At 34.2% G+C, this 19,825-nt stretch overlaps 1 protein-coding gene across 1 annotated transcript in view; it reads right to left on the bottom strand.

Moving 5' to 3' along the window:
* The window catches only part of Lmpt (four and a half LIM domains protein limpet), a 213,349-nt gene that overhangs the window by 111,360 nt on the left and 82,164 nt on the right, over positions 1–19,825 (bottom strand). Inside the window, exon 3 of the mRNA XM_014232868.3 lies at positions 16,188–16,273. Within this exon, the coding sequence (XP_014088343.1) occupies positions 16,188–16,273 (86 nt within the window). The remainder of the gene's footprint in view (positions 1–16,187; positions 16,274–19,825) is intronic.

The following is a 19,825-nucleotide window of genomic DNA, read 5'->3' as shown; positions in this document are numbered from 1 at the left end:
CAATTCAACAATTCAATGACTTCAGCTTGATAAAAATATAATAAACAATAAATTCCAAAGCTTTCGTCTTTTAAAAAGCCAAAACATACTTTTCGCCGATGATCTCACAAGAGTCTTCTCTCAACTTTCACTAGGCACAATCCATCAATCAGAGCGTGCTTTGCAGCGCAGCTGGAACATCAATCCCGTTCATTGACATGCGAATCCAATTGCGGTGCGCAGCGAATTAAGAACAATCACTTACCAATTTTAATATCTCTACAAATGAACAGAGAGAGGCCAATCCGAATTGAACCAAATATCTATGGCTTCTTATATGGAATTCGTTGTTTCGACTGAATATATTTATTTTATATCTGTACATATACTTCTAATTATTTGTGTGAGTAGGTCTTTGGACTTTTGTTGTTTTAACACTTAAAAGCTGTCTACGAGTTAATAATCGAAAGCTTCACGAATGTTCATTGATGTACTGCTATCTTCTATTCTCCTCCAGCAAATTCGCATTTTACACGTGACTTAATTCTTTTCTCCATACATACACATATGTATGTGTTTAGCATTTAGCTATGTTAAACTAAGTGTCTCGCATTTGGCAAATTAATTCCACAATCTCAATACCTCTTAATAGCTTCAATAGGATTAGCAGTTGACACGAGCCACGTTGTTGGCCCTCCCCCTAAATCAAGGCAAACAGCGATTCGACTAAGAACGCGCTAGTCACAGTGCTTACACTCGTATATAATGCCGCACCCAATGGGCACATTTCCAGACTTTTGACTCTTGGTTTTGACTGGGCACATGTATGTTCGTCTCTTCGCCCTAAAACTATTTCTGCTTTGTTTGACGCATCACGTTTTAACTTTTTTATTTGTACCGTAATACACACGTGTACACACACATACCCTCGTAAGTGAATGTATGTTGTGTATATTCAGTTCTTTGTCATTGCTTCACTTTTGGATAGCTTCTTTCGCGGGTATTTTAGGTTGATAGGCTTCAGATCAGCATTATACCCGTCGATTGGGCTATAAATTCACGTGTAAATAACTATTATTAACAACAACTACGTAGAAGTATGTTTAAAATATTGAAAACTTTAATAGAAATCAATTTTATCGAGGAAATACAATATATTAAGTCGGTCTTGGCGAAATTTCAATTGATTTTATAGAAGCCGATTGCTGTGCAAAATATTTTGGAGAATGTTTTCGGCCGCTAAAAGAACAACGACCTACGGGGTGTCAAAAGAGAATCAAATTTGAATCGGTGACTGCCTCGAGCAGTCAATGAATTTGTTATCTCAAAAGCACTGAAGATTTCATGGAAGGAATACCTTGTACAAAGTATAGCCTTGCTCTTCAATTGACTTAAATTGCTCCGCCGACGTCACAAGCAAGCTCTTACTGTTTCTCTTATATCGGGTAGTACAGTCTTCTCGATACTCGAAGACTCAAAACTTTAGTCAATTGAATACCGAATAGATGGTAATGGGAGATCTGGAATATGTACTATAACTAGACCAATTAATTCAAATGAAGTCGTAGTTTAAGGAGCAAATCAGTCTAACCGCCGTTTTTATAATGGAAAATTTTTTGAAATTTTAACTACAAGTATATACCATACATATATGTACATACTACATAATTAGAACAAACAAACACAGAAATAATAAAAAACAAGTAAGGAAGGGCTAAGTTCGGATGTAACCGAACATTTTATACTCTCGCAAAGTCAAATGGTATACTCGTTTGAGATTTCTTTGTGGATTGACTGATATTTTCGGTAGAAGGTCAACTATAGGCACTGGGGTCCACATATTTAGTACTTAGGGGTTTGAACAGTTTTGGTTCGATTTAGACAATTTTTGGCCGCAGGGTGGCATACTTTAATTGCATTATTCACGCAAAGTTTTACCCCGATATAATCATTGTTACCTGATTTGCATAGTGGAAAGTGAAAGAATCAGATGGAATTGAAAATGGTGTTACATGGGAAGTAAGCGTGATTGTAGTCCGATTTCGCCCATTTTCGCACTATGACATAGAAACATGAAAAGAACGTTTTGCACCGAATTTGGTTGAAATCGGTTGAGCAGATCTCAAGATATGGGTTTTCACCTAAAAGTGGGCTGTGCCACGCCCACTGTCTAATTTTGAACGCGGTTCCTATAAAGTCATCTTATACCATCTCAGAGATAAAATTTAATGTCTCTGGCGTGTTTAGTGCTTGATTTATCGCGCTTTTAGTAGTTTTTAACAGTACCGTTATATGGGGAGTGGGCGGAGTTGCCACCCGATTTCAACTATTTTCACACCGTCAATAGAAGTACTAAAAACATTTGCTTCTAGTGAATTTTGTTATTATAGCATTAGCGGTTTAGGAGATATGCACATTAAACCTATTAGAGGCGGGACCACGCCCACTTTTAAAAAAAAAATTTTAACTGCAGATGCCCCTCCATAATGTGATCCTGTGTACCAAATAACAGTCTTGTATCTTATTGCGGAGCTTAGTTATGGCAAGTTATTTGTTTTTGATTAATGGCGTTTTGTGGGCGTGGCAGTGGTCCGATTACGCCCATCTGCAATACCAACCGTCTCACGGCACCAAGAAACATGTCTACCAAGTTTCATAAAGATATCTCAATTTTTACTCAAGTTAGAGCTTGCACGGACGGACGGACAGACAGTCACCCGGATTTCAACTCGTCTCTTCATCCTGATCATTTATATATATATAACCCTATATCTAACTCGATTAGTTTTAGGTGATACAAACAACCGTTAGGTGAACAAAACTATTATACTCTGTAGCAACAGGTTGCGAGAGTATAAAAAGGCAAGGAAGGGTTAAGTTCGGTGTAACACGTAAGGTAAAGTGATATATGGGATTTTCGTATATCTTTTAATTAAAAGCAGAAAGTATTACATTCATTATTTACAATTAAAGGCGAGAAGATAAACTGTTATGAGAAAAAGGTTATTTCTGTATTTCATTAAGATTTCTTACATATTGACCGATAGAAGTCAACCCAAAGTTCGAAAATATTCATATTAGGTATATGGGGGCTAAGAGATTTATTGACCCGATTTTACCCATTTTTTCACAAGGCCATGCTGTCATTACAAAAATATTATCCCCGAATTTCAATACTAAAACTCACAGTTTAACCGATATGTTTAGTAAAAGAATCAGCGAAATGGACTGGGGTCCATATTCGGTGTCTGGGTCCTTGAAAAGTTATAGCACGATTTCGACAATTTTTGGGCATAAGATTAAATACCCTAAGCGCACTACACGTGCAAAGTTTTATCTCAACAGTCATTGGAGTTTGTTTTGTATACTAGAAGAGAAAGCATCAGATGGAATTTAAAGTTGTGTTCTGTGGGAAGTAGGTGTGGCTATGGTCCGATTTCACCTGATTTCACAGTGTATAATAGAAGTAGTTAGGTCCCATACTACATTTAAAAAAAAATTGGTCGTGTATTTTCCTGAGATATATGATTTCAACTAAAGGTGGGCGGTGCCATGCCCATTGTCCAAATTTTACTCCAGCTCCTCTAAATCATTTCACTACCATCTTGATTGTGACTCTAAATGCCTGTAGCATATTTATTCAGTGAGTTATCACTCTTTTGGTAGTTTTCAACATAACCCTTATATGGGGAGTGGGCGTTAATATCATATATATTTCCTTATATCTACCTCGATTAGTTTTAGGAATTAGGTTTAGGTGATACAAACAACGGTAGGTGAACAAAACTATTCCCTGTTACGAGAGTATAAAAAAATCACAAACCATTCAAAATACTGGGGGATCAGATAAATATCGATACACTTCCTTTTAGAAGACTTCAACTCAAATAATATCTAAAATATTTATTTAACATTTGAGTATGATATTTTTAGAAGAATATAATATCGAAATAGGCAAACAGAAAAATTCATTTTTCAAAATTTGGGACTAGGTTGCCCCTAAAAGATGACAAACTGCGGTTAAAAAAAAAAACAAATTTCAGATGCACATGGTAAATTAGATAGGCAAATAGATCCATAAGTAAAGTAATATTAGATTAACAAATTGAAAAACGGCTCACCACTTTTCATTAGATTAATTTGCTTTCGCTTTTAGTAAACCATTTGCAGCACACTAGATTTTTTCAAATCATGGCACTTCACGCAAATTCAAATCTTGGCGATGACACTCAACTACAGCAAATCTAACGGCTGAAGTACGTTTTGAATGCGAATGCGCTAAATCGCATGCACGCACGCCATTCGAGAAATAAATAAAGCAAGTCCGGAAAACTTGAAGGCGGATGAGCAGTTTTTGGTAGGCGTCTTTCATCAACCAGGGGCGAACAAATGACAGGCAAACGCGGAAGATTAGCCGAATTAGAACGCGCACCCACAACCCCAACCGCGAAAGCGCCACTCCTATAAGGTAATTCACCCCTCGTTTTACGTGCAAAGCGAGATCGTCAACGTTCCATGCTAGTTGCGTGCATCATTCCCTTGAAAAATCTTCCACTGCGCCACTCACCGCCAACCGCGTACAAGAAGCAGAATACAAAGCGAGAAAGGCCCACAACTTCCTACAGAATGGAACTTTAAAATACGAACATATTTGCATTTTTGTGTAAACGAGTGCGTAAGCAAATAAAGCGACTGTGGACTAAAAATAGCCGCCAACAGTGGAGCTATCAATTTTATCAGTGTCAATGTCAGCGAAGTCGGCAAGCTCGACGCAATGTCGGAAATTTCATGCAAAGTCGCGCTCCACGCCATGCACAATAACACGGGCGAATGCTAACACTCCCTCGAAAAGGTATATGTATATCGCAGTTCGCATTGCGAAATATACTCGTATGACTGCTGCTAACATATGGATAGGTGTATGTGTGAGGTAGACGTGCAAAGCATTGCAAATTCGGTTATAGAATTCCATTCGGCTTTTTTGCTTTACTTTTTCAAAAGTCTTGTTTACGTTGATGTATAACACTTAGCACAATCAAAGTGTGTGCTCATTGTTCTTTTTCTTTATTGTCGACTTTCATGTGCAAGCGAATATACAATATTACAATTGATAACTGAATTAGGGCGGTTCATATTTAAGGGAAAGTCAAGACTTCACGAACGATGCTGTTCTCCTACTTTTGTTCAAATATCAACTTGGGCGTCGGTGCCAAGGGACGTCTCAATTATTATAAGAAACAAGAAAACACGTTAATTATACCCTTCACAAATACAAAGGCTCCTTACAAGAACATGATTCCGATTGTTCAATTTGTATGGCAGCTATATGCTACGGTGATCCGATATCAGCCGCCAGAAAAAGATAGCAGCAAAATTTCAGATCGATAGCTTAAAAACTGAGGGACTAGTTTGTTTATGTACAGACAAACAGACCCATGCCCGTCTAAATCAACTCAGCTCATCATGGTGATCAATAATGTATACATGTTAGAGTCTCCGACGTTTCCTTCTGGGTGTTACAAACTTCGTGGCAAACTTAATTTACCCTGTTCAGGGCATAAAAAGTTAAGTCCACCAAAATATATTCCCTCGGCAATATGTTCAAATAACTTTGAACATGCTTATCATTGATAATGCTGAGGTAGTACAAAACGTATATATAGACATTAACAAACATAAAATTATATGCATTTGCAATACGCATGCATACATAAGTAAATGTATGTATTGATAAAATAGAGTTTCTAAAAATACATTGATGCATTAAAATTCTGTGCACTCGAAAACTACATAAATATGTACACACAAATAATAAACCCATATCACATAAAATAGATAACATACGAACACATACACACGCACATGGATTGAGTTGTACAATTAAAACCAACCCCATGTCGTGTGACGGTATATACAAACATAAACATTTACACATACTTTATAATAATAATAATAATAACCCAACGATTACCCTCCTCACGCCCAACCGACGCGGGGGCGCAATCCGCATACGTGCGGAATCGGGCGAGTCAGAAAAGGCAAGAGAGTTTTTTAAGTGTTGAGATCTAAAACTGCTCAGCTACAGAAACAAAAATTTTCAAAAGCTAAGATTTTTAGTTACGATATAATTGTTACATTTTCACTTATTTAGAGAAAACCATAAAGTCTTTTTAATTTTGAAAAGAGAATCAGATAAGTCAAATGTGCTGGAATGAAAATTAAAATCATGACATATAGGTTTTTTACTACAGGATTTTAACCGTAAAGGTCTAAACTGCCTCGAAAAGTGAACCGGGATATTAAGTTTAATTTCAAACAGGAGAAAAGAACTGCAAACTGTTCCATTCAAGATTTTTACTAAGAATATTATGTCAAGCATTTAACTACGACTAGAAAGTGTAAATAGATTTATAAGTTTTAAACGACTAGTGTATGGAAGTCCCATCGGAAATGCCGTAAGGCGAAAAGTGAAAATTGTTTTTGAACAGGCTCTAACTTGTCAGAATGGATTTGGTAGCTAGGGTTCCATACAAGTTAGATAATTTAGAATTAAAATTGTATATAATAAGACGAGAAAAAGTAAAATAAAATTAAAATGAAAATATTCTCAGCTCAATGAAGATCTATTTTTTTCCCCCAACGTTCAACTTTTCTAAATTGACTCTTAAATAGCAGAAGCGATAATAGCTTAGAAACTTATTTCAAAATTACATATTTTAAATATATTGAAATTGTAAGAATTGCTTCTCCTTTAAGTAAATATTGAAATATGTGTGTCAAATATCAATCACCTGTTCAGCACAAATAAACTTTGTTTCTTTACTTTTTTGGCAGATAACGAAAACATTTCAAGAATTTCTCTTACAAACGGCGATGGAACAAAAATATAAACAACCAGAAAAATAACAGAACTCGGTAAAAAAACAAAATAGTAGTATTTGAATCATAGGTAAATTAAATAACAGTAAATATATATATAATCGTTTATATTAATTTATATTAAAACACCCGGAAGTTTCAAGCAACAAAAAGAAAATAATGGCCGATTAGGCACATGTAGGTAGTTTTCAAAGCATCGATTCTCTTAACTTTTGGCATAAAGTACACTTTAGAGTCTTAATAACAGTATTCGATTGGTAAAACAAGGAAATAAAAAAAAATTTACTATCCATTCATCTTCTTCTCGAAACTGCATTTTTCGCATCGATCATATGATACTCTCTTTGCAATGAAACTTATTTTCCCAAGTAATTACAATGTATTCTCTAATTCCAGCGCAAATATGTACATTGTCTTACCTTTTCTGAATAAACAATTCTATATATGTAATTTTGAACTACCGTATTTAGCTTAATTTATATTTGCGCTACCCCGACATTAATGACTAATGAGTGTCATGTCTTAGTGCTTTTGCAACATGTTGCTACAGAGTAAGATAGCTTCGTTCACCTAATGATTGTTTGTAACTCTAAAACTAATCGAGATAGATATGGGGTTATATATACTTAAGTATGTATATGAATTATCATTATGACGAGATGAGATGAATTCCGATTGGCAGTATGTCCGTACATATGATATTGTAGATGTGTAGAATCAGACCATTGTCACGCATACAAATCGCCATTAATCGAAAACCTATAAAGTTCCATATCTAAGCCGAAATTTACGATAAACAACTACTAACTAATTTAGTACAACGAATCGCAATGGAGAAGAGCATCTGTGGTTTTAAAATTTTTATTAAGTGTTCGTGGTTTCGCAAAAAAATATGTTTAATGTTATTATCTCACAATTACTAACTATATTAACCGAATGCGCTAAAGACATATTTTCGGTACGTAACGTAACGGTTATTTTGAAAATTACTAAACGTGTGATAACTCACTAAATAAATACGCCAGAAACATTAAGTTTCACAGCCACGATGGTACTTAAGAGCTTCAAAGGAGCCGTTATTAAAATTGAACAATGGGTGTGGTACCGCCCACTTTTTGGTAAAATCCTATATCTCAGGACTACCAATTTTACACAAATTGCGGAAAGCGAGCGAAATCGGACTACAACCACGCCTACTTCCCATATTTAAAACTTTTAATCTCAATCCTTCATTTTACAGTTTCTAAATCGAGAGTAAATGTTTTTATCGAAATAAAAATATGCATAAATAATGCTTTAAGTATTCCATCTCACGCCCCAAAATTGTCGAAATCGGACCATAACTTTTCAAGGTCATAAATACCGAATATATGAATCTTAGTACTTATGGCTGACTTTTTACCGAATATAGCGGTCAATTTGTGAGATCTTTTACTGAAACTCGGGGAGAATTATGTGATAAAATAGCGCAATACATCCCCTAGCCCCTATATACCTAATATAAGAATTTCAAACTTCCGGTTGGCTTTATACCGTATATACTAATATATAAGATATCTTACCAAATTAAGTGAACATTATACATTCACTATATATGGATATAGTTTTTTTTAGGTGCAACATACAAGTATTATATAATGATTTGACCTAAGTGAACAAGTTTTCCTAAAAGTTATGTGATTCAGCGTTGAATATGAAATAAATTATTCGTAGACATTGAACCAAACATCGATTCGCAGCTTGATGTTTTCCACATACATATGACCAATAAATTAAATTTAGCCTCTTTTGTTGAGACTTTATAAGTATATACCATACAGTAAGCGTCAAAAGAAAGAGTCTCTACGGTTAATTCCTGATGACAACTAAGCAAATTCTTCAACTCATTAAGTTTCGTTGCCTTTCATACAAATACCGAAGTCGACGACGGTGTAACGGTTCCTTCAGCATCCGTTATCTTAAAAACACTTGTGCACCAATTTATACACTTTCTTTTTATGTCAGAAATATAAAGTATTTTAAGTTTTCTGTTCATAACTTTTATTAAGAATGTAAGTGTAAGAATTTTGTTTTTGTGTTTCCATAAAATTGAAAAGTATTAAATACCATTTTAAAAAATATAAATTATTACATTGTATCACTTAGAGAAAACTTAATTAAACAAGCAATGTAGTCGACAAGTGTTGTACACTTTCTTTTTTATAATTTTAGTAAACTAGGTAGATTTAAATATACGAAGCAAACTATGTTGTGGTAATGAAACTAAGTGAGTCTATGACATATAATTTTAGATAATAAGATACCAAATATAATTGTATTCCACTCATGGTTTTAACTTGTTATGCGACCTCATGTGTCATGGTTTCATTTGGTTGTTTCAAAGTCCACTATCACTTATAGATTTTTTATTCTTTTGCATAAAATATATTTTGAATTAGCTTATTAACAAAAATTCAATACCGTAGAAATGTTTTCGTTGCAGCGGTTTTATAATTTTATTTTATATTCTTGTCATTTTTAGATCATACCTCGGCTTTCTCTATACTACTTGTACTACTATTGGAAATTATGTTGACTCATCAACAGTAACCATGGCAACACTAAAATCGTTGGTCGGACTTTCAAAAGAAAGAAAACTTGCAGTCCAGCCCCAGCAAGCATCAAGAACTTTGAAAGTGATTAGGATTTCAAAAATTGCAGTCACATTTTGCAACTTTACTTTCGAGCTATTTTTCACTCGGGAAAGTAAATAGTTTGCAAGCAAAATGAGATCTAGATATCAGTCGGCAATCTTAAGAAGCGTTTCACAATACATTCAAATAACCCTTAAGGAAATTCATGAGACCTTGGAAAAGTCTTTAACCATCGGGCTCGTTAAATTATTCGCCCGTGTTTCTTATTCATAATATGCTTTCCTAGTATTGCAATAAATGCCGATAATTGGTAATAATAGGTGTGTCCCGTTTGCGTTCAAATGTTGTTGTTTATAAATGCAAATAGGCAATAAATATTGCTCACGGTTAATTTACGTCATTCAGAATTGCAATATGAAAATTAAAATCGTAAGAAATTATTTATGGCGTCTGCATGATCAGTAGACTTTTCATATTAAAAACAAAGATAGCTAAATTATGAATTTAAATGAGCGAGATATAGACGTATTTTAATTTCTGAGGCGGTATGAGTAGGCAGAACCGCCGTTGTATATATGAAATATATTCACATAAACATTTGTAAACAATTTTGACCAACAGTTTGGATATCAGTTCAAACCACAACGAATTCACATGCTGAAATTTGCTTATTCCTATGAGTATATGAGTTATTGAGCAATTTAATTGCGAACATGTCATTTTGAAATTTTTATGTTATGCGAACAACAACAATATCCCAAATAAATAAGTTTTCGTATTTAAGTAATGATACTTATTTATTCCTAATTATTATAAACCAAAATCATTCAACTAAAATTAAAATTGAATTTCATATATACATATCTACAAAGCAATTTTGAATTAAATTAGCAAATTGGACAGATTTCAACGGTTGTCTCAAATTTTTCCGCCGCCATACGACATTTTATACGGTATTTTAGTTAATTAATGATTTGGTATGGGCTTTCAAAATTTTAATTTTATTTTATTCTCATTTGCCATTATTTGAATATAAAAAACGCTTTTTGAATTAAAAAAAAAAAAAAAAATATGCTGCAAAATATACAATAATGTAATTCATATTTCGAATATATTTCTTTATTGCTTAAATACTTTTATTTGTTTGAAGCTACAAAAGGGATGGTTAGAGAAAGTATTATCTAAGATTTTAAGGTGAGTTCCAATATAAGAGTACCAAAAACACCTGCAAAGACAGACTTGGGATGCACTTTAACTAATTTTGAGCAGGGTTGCCAAATTTCTAATTCAAAAATTTGGGATTTAAAAGTTTATTTTCAATCGCAAAATTTGTCGAAATCGGCTTATAATTGTTCAAGGACCGATACACCAAATATGTGGACCCCAGTGCATATGGCTGATTTTTTACCGTACATATCGGTCAATCTGTGAGGTCTAGTATTGATATTCGGGAAGAAAATTTCAGGGATGGCAGCATGCACTTGTGCAAAAAATGTTAAACACGTGTCAATACTGTCCTTAGCCCCATATAACTCAATAAATTTTTTTGAACTTCCGGTTGACTTTATGCGGCATCAATCGGTCAATATGTAAGAAATCTTCACGAAATTCAGAAATAATGTGTTTCTAAAGACAGTGTATTTCCCCATCAAATGGATCTGAAGGTATTTCCCCGGCTTTGATCCTGGCAAGTTGCAAGAGTATGAAATGTTCGGTTACATCCGAACTTAGCCCTTCCTTTCTTGTTGTAAATTATTTACTAACACAACTACTTTTTTTCCAGTTTATAAGAAACAATAAAACCAAGGAAGGTGGTAATAATTTTATAATAAAGGTGTAACTCAGATTCAAGGTATTTTATTTTTTTACTTGCTTGTATAATGCATTATCTCCAACCCTGATTTTGAGGTGATACATATATTTTACATATTTTGAGGAACTTTGCTTGAATATGTGATAGTTTGAAAGGAACTCAGCTTTGAACAGTGTAATTTACGTCGAATATCGAATAAACAAAAAAACGTTAACGTATAAATAGAAAATTGAAAGTGTAATTTATTTTGTTAAGACGAAATAATTAATAAACATGAATATCTTTTGGCAAATATAGATATATAGATATTCTAAGAATCAATGCAAATTATGAAAAAGAATTTTTTGAAAATAAATTAATTAAAACAAGAACATATGAAAATCTTTAGCTCGGTCATGTGACAATTGGCTTTTCTTTACACCAAACAAGCACTGTATGATAACAGTTCAGGGATATGTTTTGTTAACATTTAAATTTATAAAATAAAACCCAATATGTTATGCAACTACAAGCAAAAACTATCCCAGAAAAGGATCTGTCAATTAATTTAAAATCACATGTGCATATTTCTAAAACTCATCTCGGTTAAATCATATTGTACATAGTATGTGCGAGTATTTAATGTTTGTCATAAGCGGAAAGTTTTAAAACCGGAAATGCGATTTTGTTAAAATTTGTTATTTTCAATAATATTAGAGTTGTTTTTACAGAAAATGAACTTTTACTATTTTCGTTCCGCTTCATTTTCTTTTTTATTTTATTTATTGTTTCAGTTTTTTTTTTATTTGTATTTTATCCTTCAATTACTTTTCATTTATTTCGCACTCTTTCGCAATTCCAAACACACGTGCAATTATCGCTCTAAGATAAATAAATAATATGAACACCCACAACTACCTAAATATGTAAATACCTACCTTTACTCACCCAGACAGTGTGTGTGTGAGTGTGAGGTATTCGCTGTTGATTTGCATGTGCGACGACAAGACAAGCGATAAATTTAAATTAGCAATGATTTCTAGCTTAGATACGTATACGCCATGTGCACCAGATCCATTACTAATTGTACGACTAGCCATATAATTATTGACGAGGTTTTTATTTGCGCAAACACATACATATACATGGCACTCACCAGTGCTGCTGAGCTGCTACTTGATTTATACAAATTCATGACAGATATAATTCAGCAGAATGATAAATACAGAACGAGAAGGCAGCTAAATTTAGTTTTCATTAGTCGTGACACTGTGCATAGTACCTTCATAAATGGATATATACATATGTACTTATGTATACATTTTCATAACCAAATACTTTTCCACATGCAATTAAAAATACATTTATGCGCATAAGCAAATTTATTCAGCAATCTAAGGTAATGTATATTTAATACCTTTCTAGTTGTTTTTAGAAAAATTAGTTATTTCCTATCACCAATTAAAATTTGGTATTTTGGTGTTGTGCCCAGAGTTCTTTGACTGAATAAATCATTCACAGTTCATTCACTGTCTACAAACAAAGGTGATTAATAATGATTTTTGATATCGATTGGTTACAATTTTATATACTCGTGCAACATATTGCTACAGAGTATAATAGTTTTGTTCACCTAAGGGTTGTTTGTATCACCTAAAACTAATCGAGATAGATACGGAGTTAGATATACATGTATATAAATTATCAGGATGACGAGACGAGCAGAAATCCGGACGTCTGTCTGTGCAAGCTGTAACTTCAGTAGAAAGTGAGATATCCTAATTAAACCTGGTACACGTAATCCTTTAAGACGAGTTCGCAGATAGGCGAAATCGGACCACTACCACGCCCACAATGCGCAATTAAACGAAAATTTATAAAGTGCCATACCTAAGCTCTAAATTATGATATAAAACTGTAAGTTATCACAGAAGATCACAATATCAATATGTACCAGATGACTGAAAAAATCGGGGTGGACACGCCCTCGAAGAGGTTTAATGAACATATCTCCTAAACCATATAAGGTACAACAAGCAAATTAAGCTCCCCTACTGCCACTGTAAAAATGGATAAAATTCTGTCCGTCTGTCCGTCCGTCCGTCTGTCCGTCCGTGCAAGCTGTAACTTGATTAAAATTGAGATATCTTTATGAAACTTGGTAGACATGTTTCTTGGTACCGTGAGACGGTTGATATTGCAGATGGGCGTAATCGGACCACTGCCACGCCCACAAAACGCCATTAATCAAAAACAAATAAATTGCCATAACTAAGCTCCGCAATAAAATACAAGACTGTTATTTGGTACACAAGATCACATAAGGGAGGGGCATCTGCAGTTAAAATTTTTTTTTAAAAGTGGGCGTGGTCCCGCCTCTAATAGGTTTAATGTGCATAGCTCCTAAGCCGCTAATGCTATAATAACAAAATTCACTGGAAGCAAATGTTTCAAGCACTTCTATTGACGGTGTGAAAATAGTTGAAATCGGCAACAATGATTATATCGGGGTAAAACTTTTCGTGAATAATACGTTTAATGTATGCCAGCTTGTGACCAAAAATTGTCTAAATCGAACCAAAACTGTTCAAGCCCCTAAGTACTAAATATGTGGACCCCAGTGCCTATAGTTGACCTTCTACCGAAAATATCAGCCAACTCACAAAGAAATCTCAAACGAGTATACCATTTGACTTTGCGAGAGTATAAAATGTTCGATTACATCCGAACTTAGCCCTTCCGTACTTGTTTATATCCTATATATGGTATTTAGCTCCTGGGCAATCGAAACAGTGCGTACATGATGGTCGGACTCAACGTTTACCATTATTTCATTAATCTTTCAGAGCGGGGTTCATCTTTCACATTCAAATATCCAGAAGGGTATCGACGAAACGAAAATTAACTCCTATGAGCAGCATGAACACTGTTCAAACTTTCAGCCGCTTGGCTGGCGTTTTCGCCTTTAAAAAAGACTGTACTGTGTCTTTGCTGACGTCCACCTTTGACGCGTGTTTAAACAATAATGAGTCAAGCAATTGCGAAACAGCCTGAGAGGTTTGTTTACATTGCGTAGCACGATCGCACTTCTACGAACAGAAAAGGCAAAGCCACTGACCAAGACGGTCGTAATTTAACTGATTCTCTGTTTTATTTAAATTGGCTATAAATAACTTTCTTACCAGTATTTATCAAATTTAATAAGAACCAAAACGGACCTTCTTCTTGTAGCTCCATATACCTACTATAAAGATTACTCCTCGTCTACTTGAGATTTAAACAGAGGTTTATTACAAATAGATAATTTATAGACTAGTCTGGGTTGGTATCTTTATATATATAACTCTAAATGACTATGAATATGTATTCTATTCTATTTTTGGGAGAAACTACTGTTCGCTTTTTTCTTTTCTACTCAAGAATCGGCTCATTTGTCGGGACCGTCAGCATCGAACCACTATAAAATATAAAAGCCATACAAACTGATCGATCAAAATTAAAAACTGCAAGTTTTTTTGACAAGATATCTTCACGAAATTTGGCATGGATTTTTATCAAAAACAACGCTACAATCTCCAAACATGTTATTCAGATCCGACCACTATAGCATATAGCTGCCATAAAAACTGAATGATCGGATTTAAGTGATTGTATGGAAAGCTTTTTCATTTGTCGAGATATCTTCAAGAAATCTTCAAGAAATTACGAGTTATTGTTTAAGACAATTGCGCAATCTTCGAAAAAATTGTTCAGATCGGATCACTATAGCATATTGCTGCCATATTTGTGAAGATTGTTATGGCTTCCGCTGCGGGAAGTAAGGTTTATAGGTAATTAAGACAATAAAAACAAGTACAACACATATGTACTTCAAATATAGACTAATTATAAAAATTCAATGCTGAAGAGAGCAAAAATGTTTAAGTATGCTGACTTATAAGACTACAAATATTAGGCGACTAACAGCGACATCTGTTAACAAACACACAAGAAGCAGTGGAAGCTTTAAAGTAGAAAGCTCTACAGTGGTGGTTAAGTGTAAATATGGTATTGCTAAACATTACGGTGACAAAATTGTTCGCTATTCAAATGTTTATTAGTGTTTTTACTAATATATGAATAACTTTTTTTTTGGTTTCTTATTTTTAACTGTTTTTTTGCACTAAAAGAAGGTAATTGAAGACAAAGTAAACCACTACAAATAAGTCAACGAGCAACAAGAAGCTTCTTTGTATATTGTAACATGTGTTCATGCTCTCAAATTATTCATAAAATATTGCGACGACCTTTACACCTTCAAATAGTTTAATCCATGAATTATTTACCATGATAACAGATCTCCATATCTCTGTGTGACCCTTTTTAAGCTAAGCTGTGAAGATTTTGGCATTTAATAGTGTAAGAGCTCTCAAAACCAGCTGCTAGGCAGTAACCATTTTCTCGTGAAAAGAACGGGGTTTAACACTTATGAATTTCTTTCTGGCGCTTAGGAGCATCTGAATTATACAATACAATTATACATATACATAGATACGAGTATATATATATTTGAAGTGAGTGAGTGTGTCAACTTTTAAATGCCTTGTGTAAGTAATGTACAATATTTAATTATTCACGTCAATTGAGTGTTGGCGTAAATTAAATTATGGAGACACTCAGTTTAGGCGAAACGTTGCACGTTCTTACGCGACTGTGGCAAGTGTGTACGTATGTATGTGTCCACTACAAGTGAAATGAGGCATACTCGTCTATAAACATAGGGTCTAGTGCGAGACACTAATGAACAGGGCAAAGTGAACGCAAGTAATTATATTAGATTTAGTTTGCATAAACAGTGCAACCTATGTGAATGTGTAGGTATCTAAAGATACTTAAAACATATAAAGGCATGTTGGTGCGCTTACCTCCAATCGTGCGCTGCAAAGCCCGGGCAGTTTGTTTTGCATTGTTCGCAGCGTACACCGTTGTCCACCTCCCGTATAATAACTCCCTGTAATGAGATGAAGGGAAAGTAAAAGTGTGTGATAAATTATATTTAAACTACAATAAAGAATACAATTTAAGAAATATTAAGTATGCATTGGAGATTTAATTTTAAAGTAATTGAATTCAAACCTTATAAGCTATAATCTCGGAGACGATTAACCCCACCGGCTAATCGCTGATGATTACCAGAATTGCTATTACTCGACTTTGATGAAATATCGAATTATTCGAATAAAATAATTCAGCGAAAGCCTTCCCTAATTCTATAATCATAAATTAAGTATTCGAATCAATGAATACTATCGAGGTCTTGCTTGGCCGAATTAAAAAAAAAGATCTGGAGAAAAGGATTCTTGATCTTTTACAATAAATTTGAGTTTGAAAAGATATGCCAATACCACATTTTCCCCTCTACAAAAAAGTGTTAATAATTTGTTTCATAAAACATTCCTATAAAAGTTATGCATCAAATGTATTATATTGTTATAGTACACCATGTCGTATGGGCAACACAGGTTTTATGGAATAAATTACTAAAATCAATTTTGTAGAGCGAAAATTGAGAAATAACGGACATTCTGATCTACATATATTTAAATACATGTTCTGTACAGGGACTTCAAAACGTCTGAGGCTTGACTGGGTAAGGGTAAATAGATAGACATGATCTAAATATAATAATATTAAACCAAAAACCTAAAAGGGCAGTTTGATACAGCATTTTAGACTACCAATAACAAATTATGATTCCATACATATAGTTTGATAATTTACCAATATGAAAACTTTTTCTAAGTCCATATTACAAATTTTTTTTTAAATTTAACTTCAATATTTTAAAATCGCCTGGCTTAACAATATCGTCTTCGGTGCGCACTGTATGACGTCTTTGTGGATGCGTATTATCATTCGAGTAAACGTGGTGCGAAACCAATCCTCGAATTGCTCGAATTACCGACTCGTCTGAGCGATTATGTCGTTCGATTATGAGACGCAGTGTGCGATTCGTCGCGCGAACCGAACCATTATTTTGGTTATAAATTTGCACGAATTGCAAACGCCGCCGGAGTAACCCTGTTCATTATCAAATGATTATAAAACAAGTAACAACTGTTAAAAAGACTAACCCTGAAAAAATGTTTGCCTCCTTGAAAACCACAGGTCTAAAGCAACACCCGTTATATACCGCTACTCTTAAGATATTCGATGTTAAAAATATGTCGATAAATACGTGTTAGCAACGACCGATCCAAATTTGCGAATTAAAATGACAACAAAGACTCTACATATGAGAGTATTCAAGTCTCTTAATTCCAAAGTACTTCAAATTTGAACCAACAGACCTAACTGGTCGTATAATTAGTTGTAATTCAGTGCTATGGACTTAGTGTTAGTGGCTAAATCGTTTATACTAAAAGAATGAAACCCTGCAGGATTAATGCGGCAGGCAAGTAAAAGGAAAACATGAGCCATGAAAACTAAACCGATTATGACACCAACTGCAGCAGAAAATTACAACAACACAGAGAGATGATTTCACATTTTGCAAATACAACCACATACATTCATGTGCATTAAAAACATGACTATTTTGTTGGAGAAGTTATTGCTGCTTCTGTTCTAGTAACAATGAAACCCCACGTTGGCAATTCTGGCACATTTTGCAGCTGCCACATCCTGTCGCCAAGTCCGACCAAGCGACCTTCCTCTCCGAGTGCATTTATTTTGTGTTAATATGCCAACGCTTTTACTTAACCACATGCCTACATATATAAACACGTATACTCGTACATCCACTTATGTGGGCATGAATATTATTTGCTCGTTGCGCTTTGGTTTTATTTCTCGTTTGAGGCTGAAACCCGTCCAAAAACATGCTCACTTCTCGTTACTTTCTGTCGCCTGACAGTCTGTCCGAACTTTAAAAAAGCGAATGTTTCATGCGAGTTTTGTGATCTAAATTCAGCTTTTGTTCAAATGTCACCCGTTATGTGCTCGTTTGCCTACTTACAAGTAAGTCCGTATGTATTTTTCAAAGCATGACTGGTTCTGTCTGTATATGCTTACGTATGCACACACAAGAATAAAGAGTTTAAAGAAACCTTAAATAAAATATTTCATCAGTACGAAAGACTGGAGAATTGAGCTTATGTCGGAAAGTCCAAGTTATATGCTAACTAGTTGTATCTTTAGGTGATCATTCTTTATCAAAACTTGTTCTGATTGTACGGGCACCCCGCAGTTTACATATTAATTGTAACTTCTTGCAACATGTTGCTATCGAGTATACTAGTTTTGTTCACCTAATGGTTGTTTTTAACACCTATAGAGAATCGTGTGTCTGTACGTCCGTTACGAGATATCGTAATGAAACTCTCTGCACGAGTCCTTGGCCAAAAAGTAAAGACGAGTTAGAAGATGGGCGTAATCAGACAATTGCCACGCAAGATATAAAACTGTAATTTGGTACAGGGGATTGCAACAGCAAGAAGCACATGTGAACTAAAAAAAATTTTAAAAGTGGGCGTGGCCCCTTTTTTGAATAAGTTTAATGTACATATCTCTCAAATTATTCAAGCTATATCACCAAAATTTGCTCAGGACAAGAACTCTTACCAACAGTGTGAAAATGGATGAAATCTGATTATAACCGCCCTCTCCCTATTTAATGGTTTTGTTAAAAACTACTAAAAAGACGATAAATCAATAACTGGTACGAGAGTACTTTATATGAGCCCGTGTAAAATTTGGACGATGGACGTGGCACCGCCTACATTTAGGTGAAATCAAATATCTCCGGAGCTACTACTACCCATATACTTGTACAACAATTTTTAATTCCATATAATTCTTATATGTTATTTACTTTCCTGTATACAAATCAAGCACGCAAGAATACATCGGAACAAAACTTTGCACAAATAGTGCATTTGAGGTATAGCATCTCAAGTCTAAAAATTGTCAAAATCGGACCACCATCTTCAAGCCCACAGTTACCGAATATGGGGACCCGGTAGTTTAACGTATAGTATTGGATATAATATAACTTAATGCCGAAAGTATGTACATTTAGTCTACGAATTACCCCAACTTCCCCAACAAACTTTATGCCGAATATGCCGTTCAATGTGTGAGTTATATATTTATAAAACTGCTTGAAAATAATGTCAAAATTAACTCAATCAGATCATCCCTTTCTCTGTCCCCAAAATAGCCTATATAAAAACAATTTAATTTAATAAAATAAAATCAAATGAACAAGTTTTCTTAAAAAATTGTGTGGGAATATGAATGAAATTGGTCTAGATTTTGGTTCAAACCTTATATCTCTAATATAAGGAATTGCTATCCTCTGGTTGACGTTATCACATCAACTAATTATATTAAATTTAGCTTCTTGAATTGAGTTTATAACCCGTATATCTCATTTGAAGATGAGTTTAATACAATTTTAGCTGACGCGAAAATGTAGTAAGAAAACTAAGGGAGATTGTGGCCTATAATATAATTTTATAAAATACCAAGTTTGATTGTAGTCCATTTCACTGAATAATGA

The sequence above is a fragment of the Bactrocera oleae genome, chromosome 6 (genome assembly GCF_042242935.1).
Source record: "Bactrocera oleae isolate idBacOlea1 chromosome 6, idBacOlea1, whole genome shotgun sequence".
NCBI lineage: Eukaryota > Metazoa > Arthropoda > Insecta > Diptera > Tephritidae > Bactrocera > Bactrocera oleae.
This window is presented reverse-complemented; position numbering and strand designations above follow the sequence as displayed.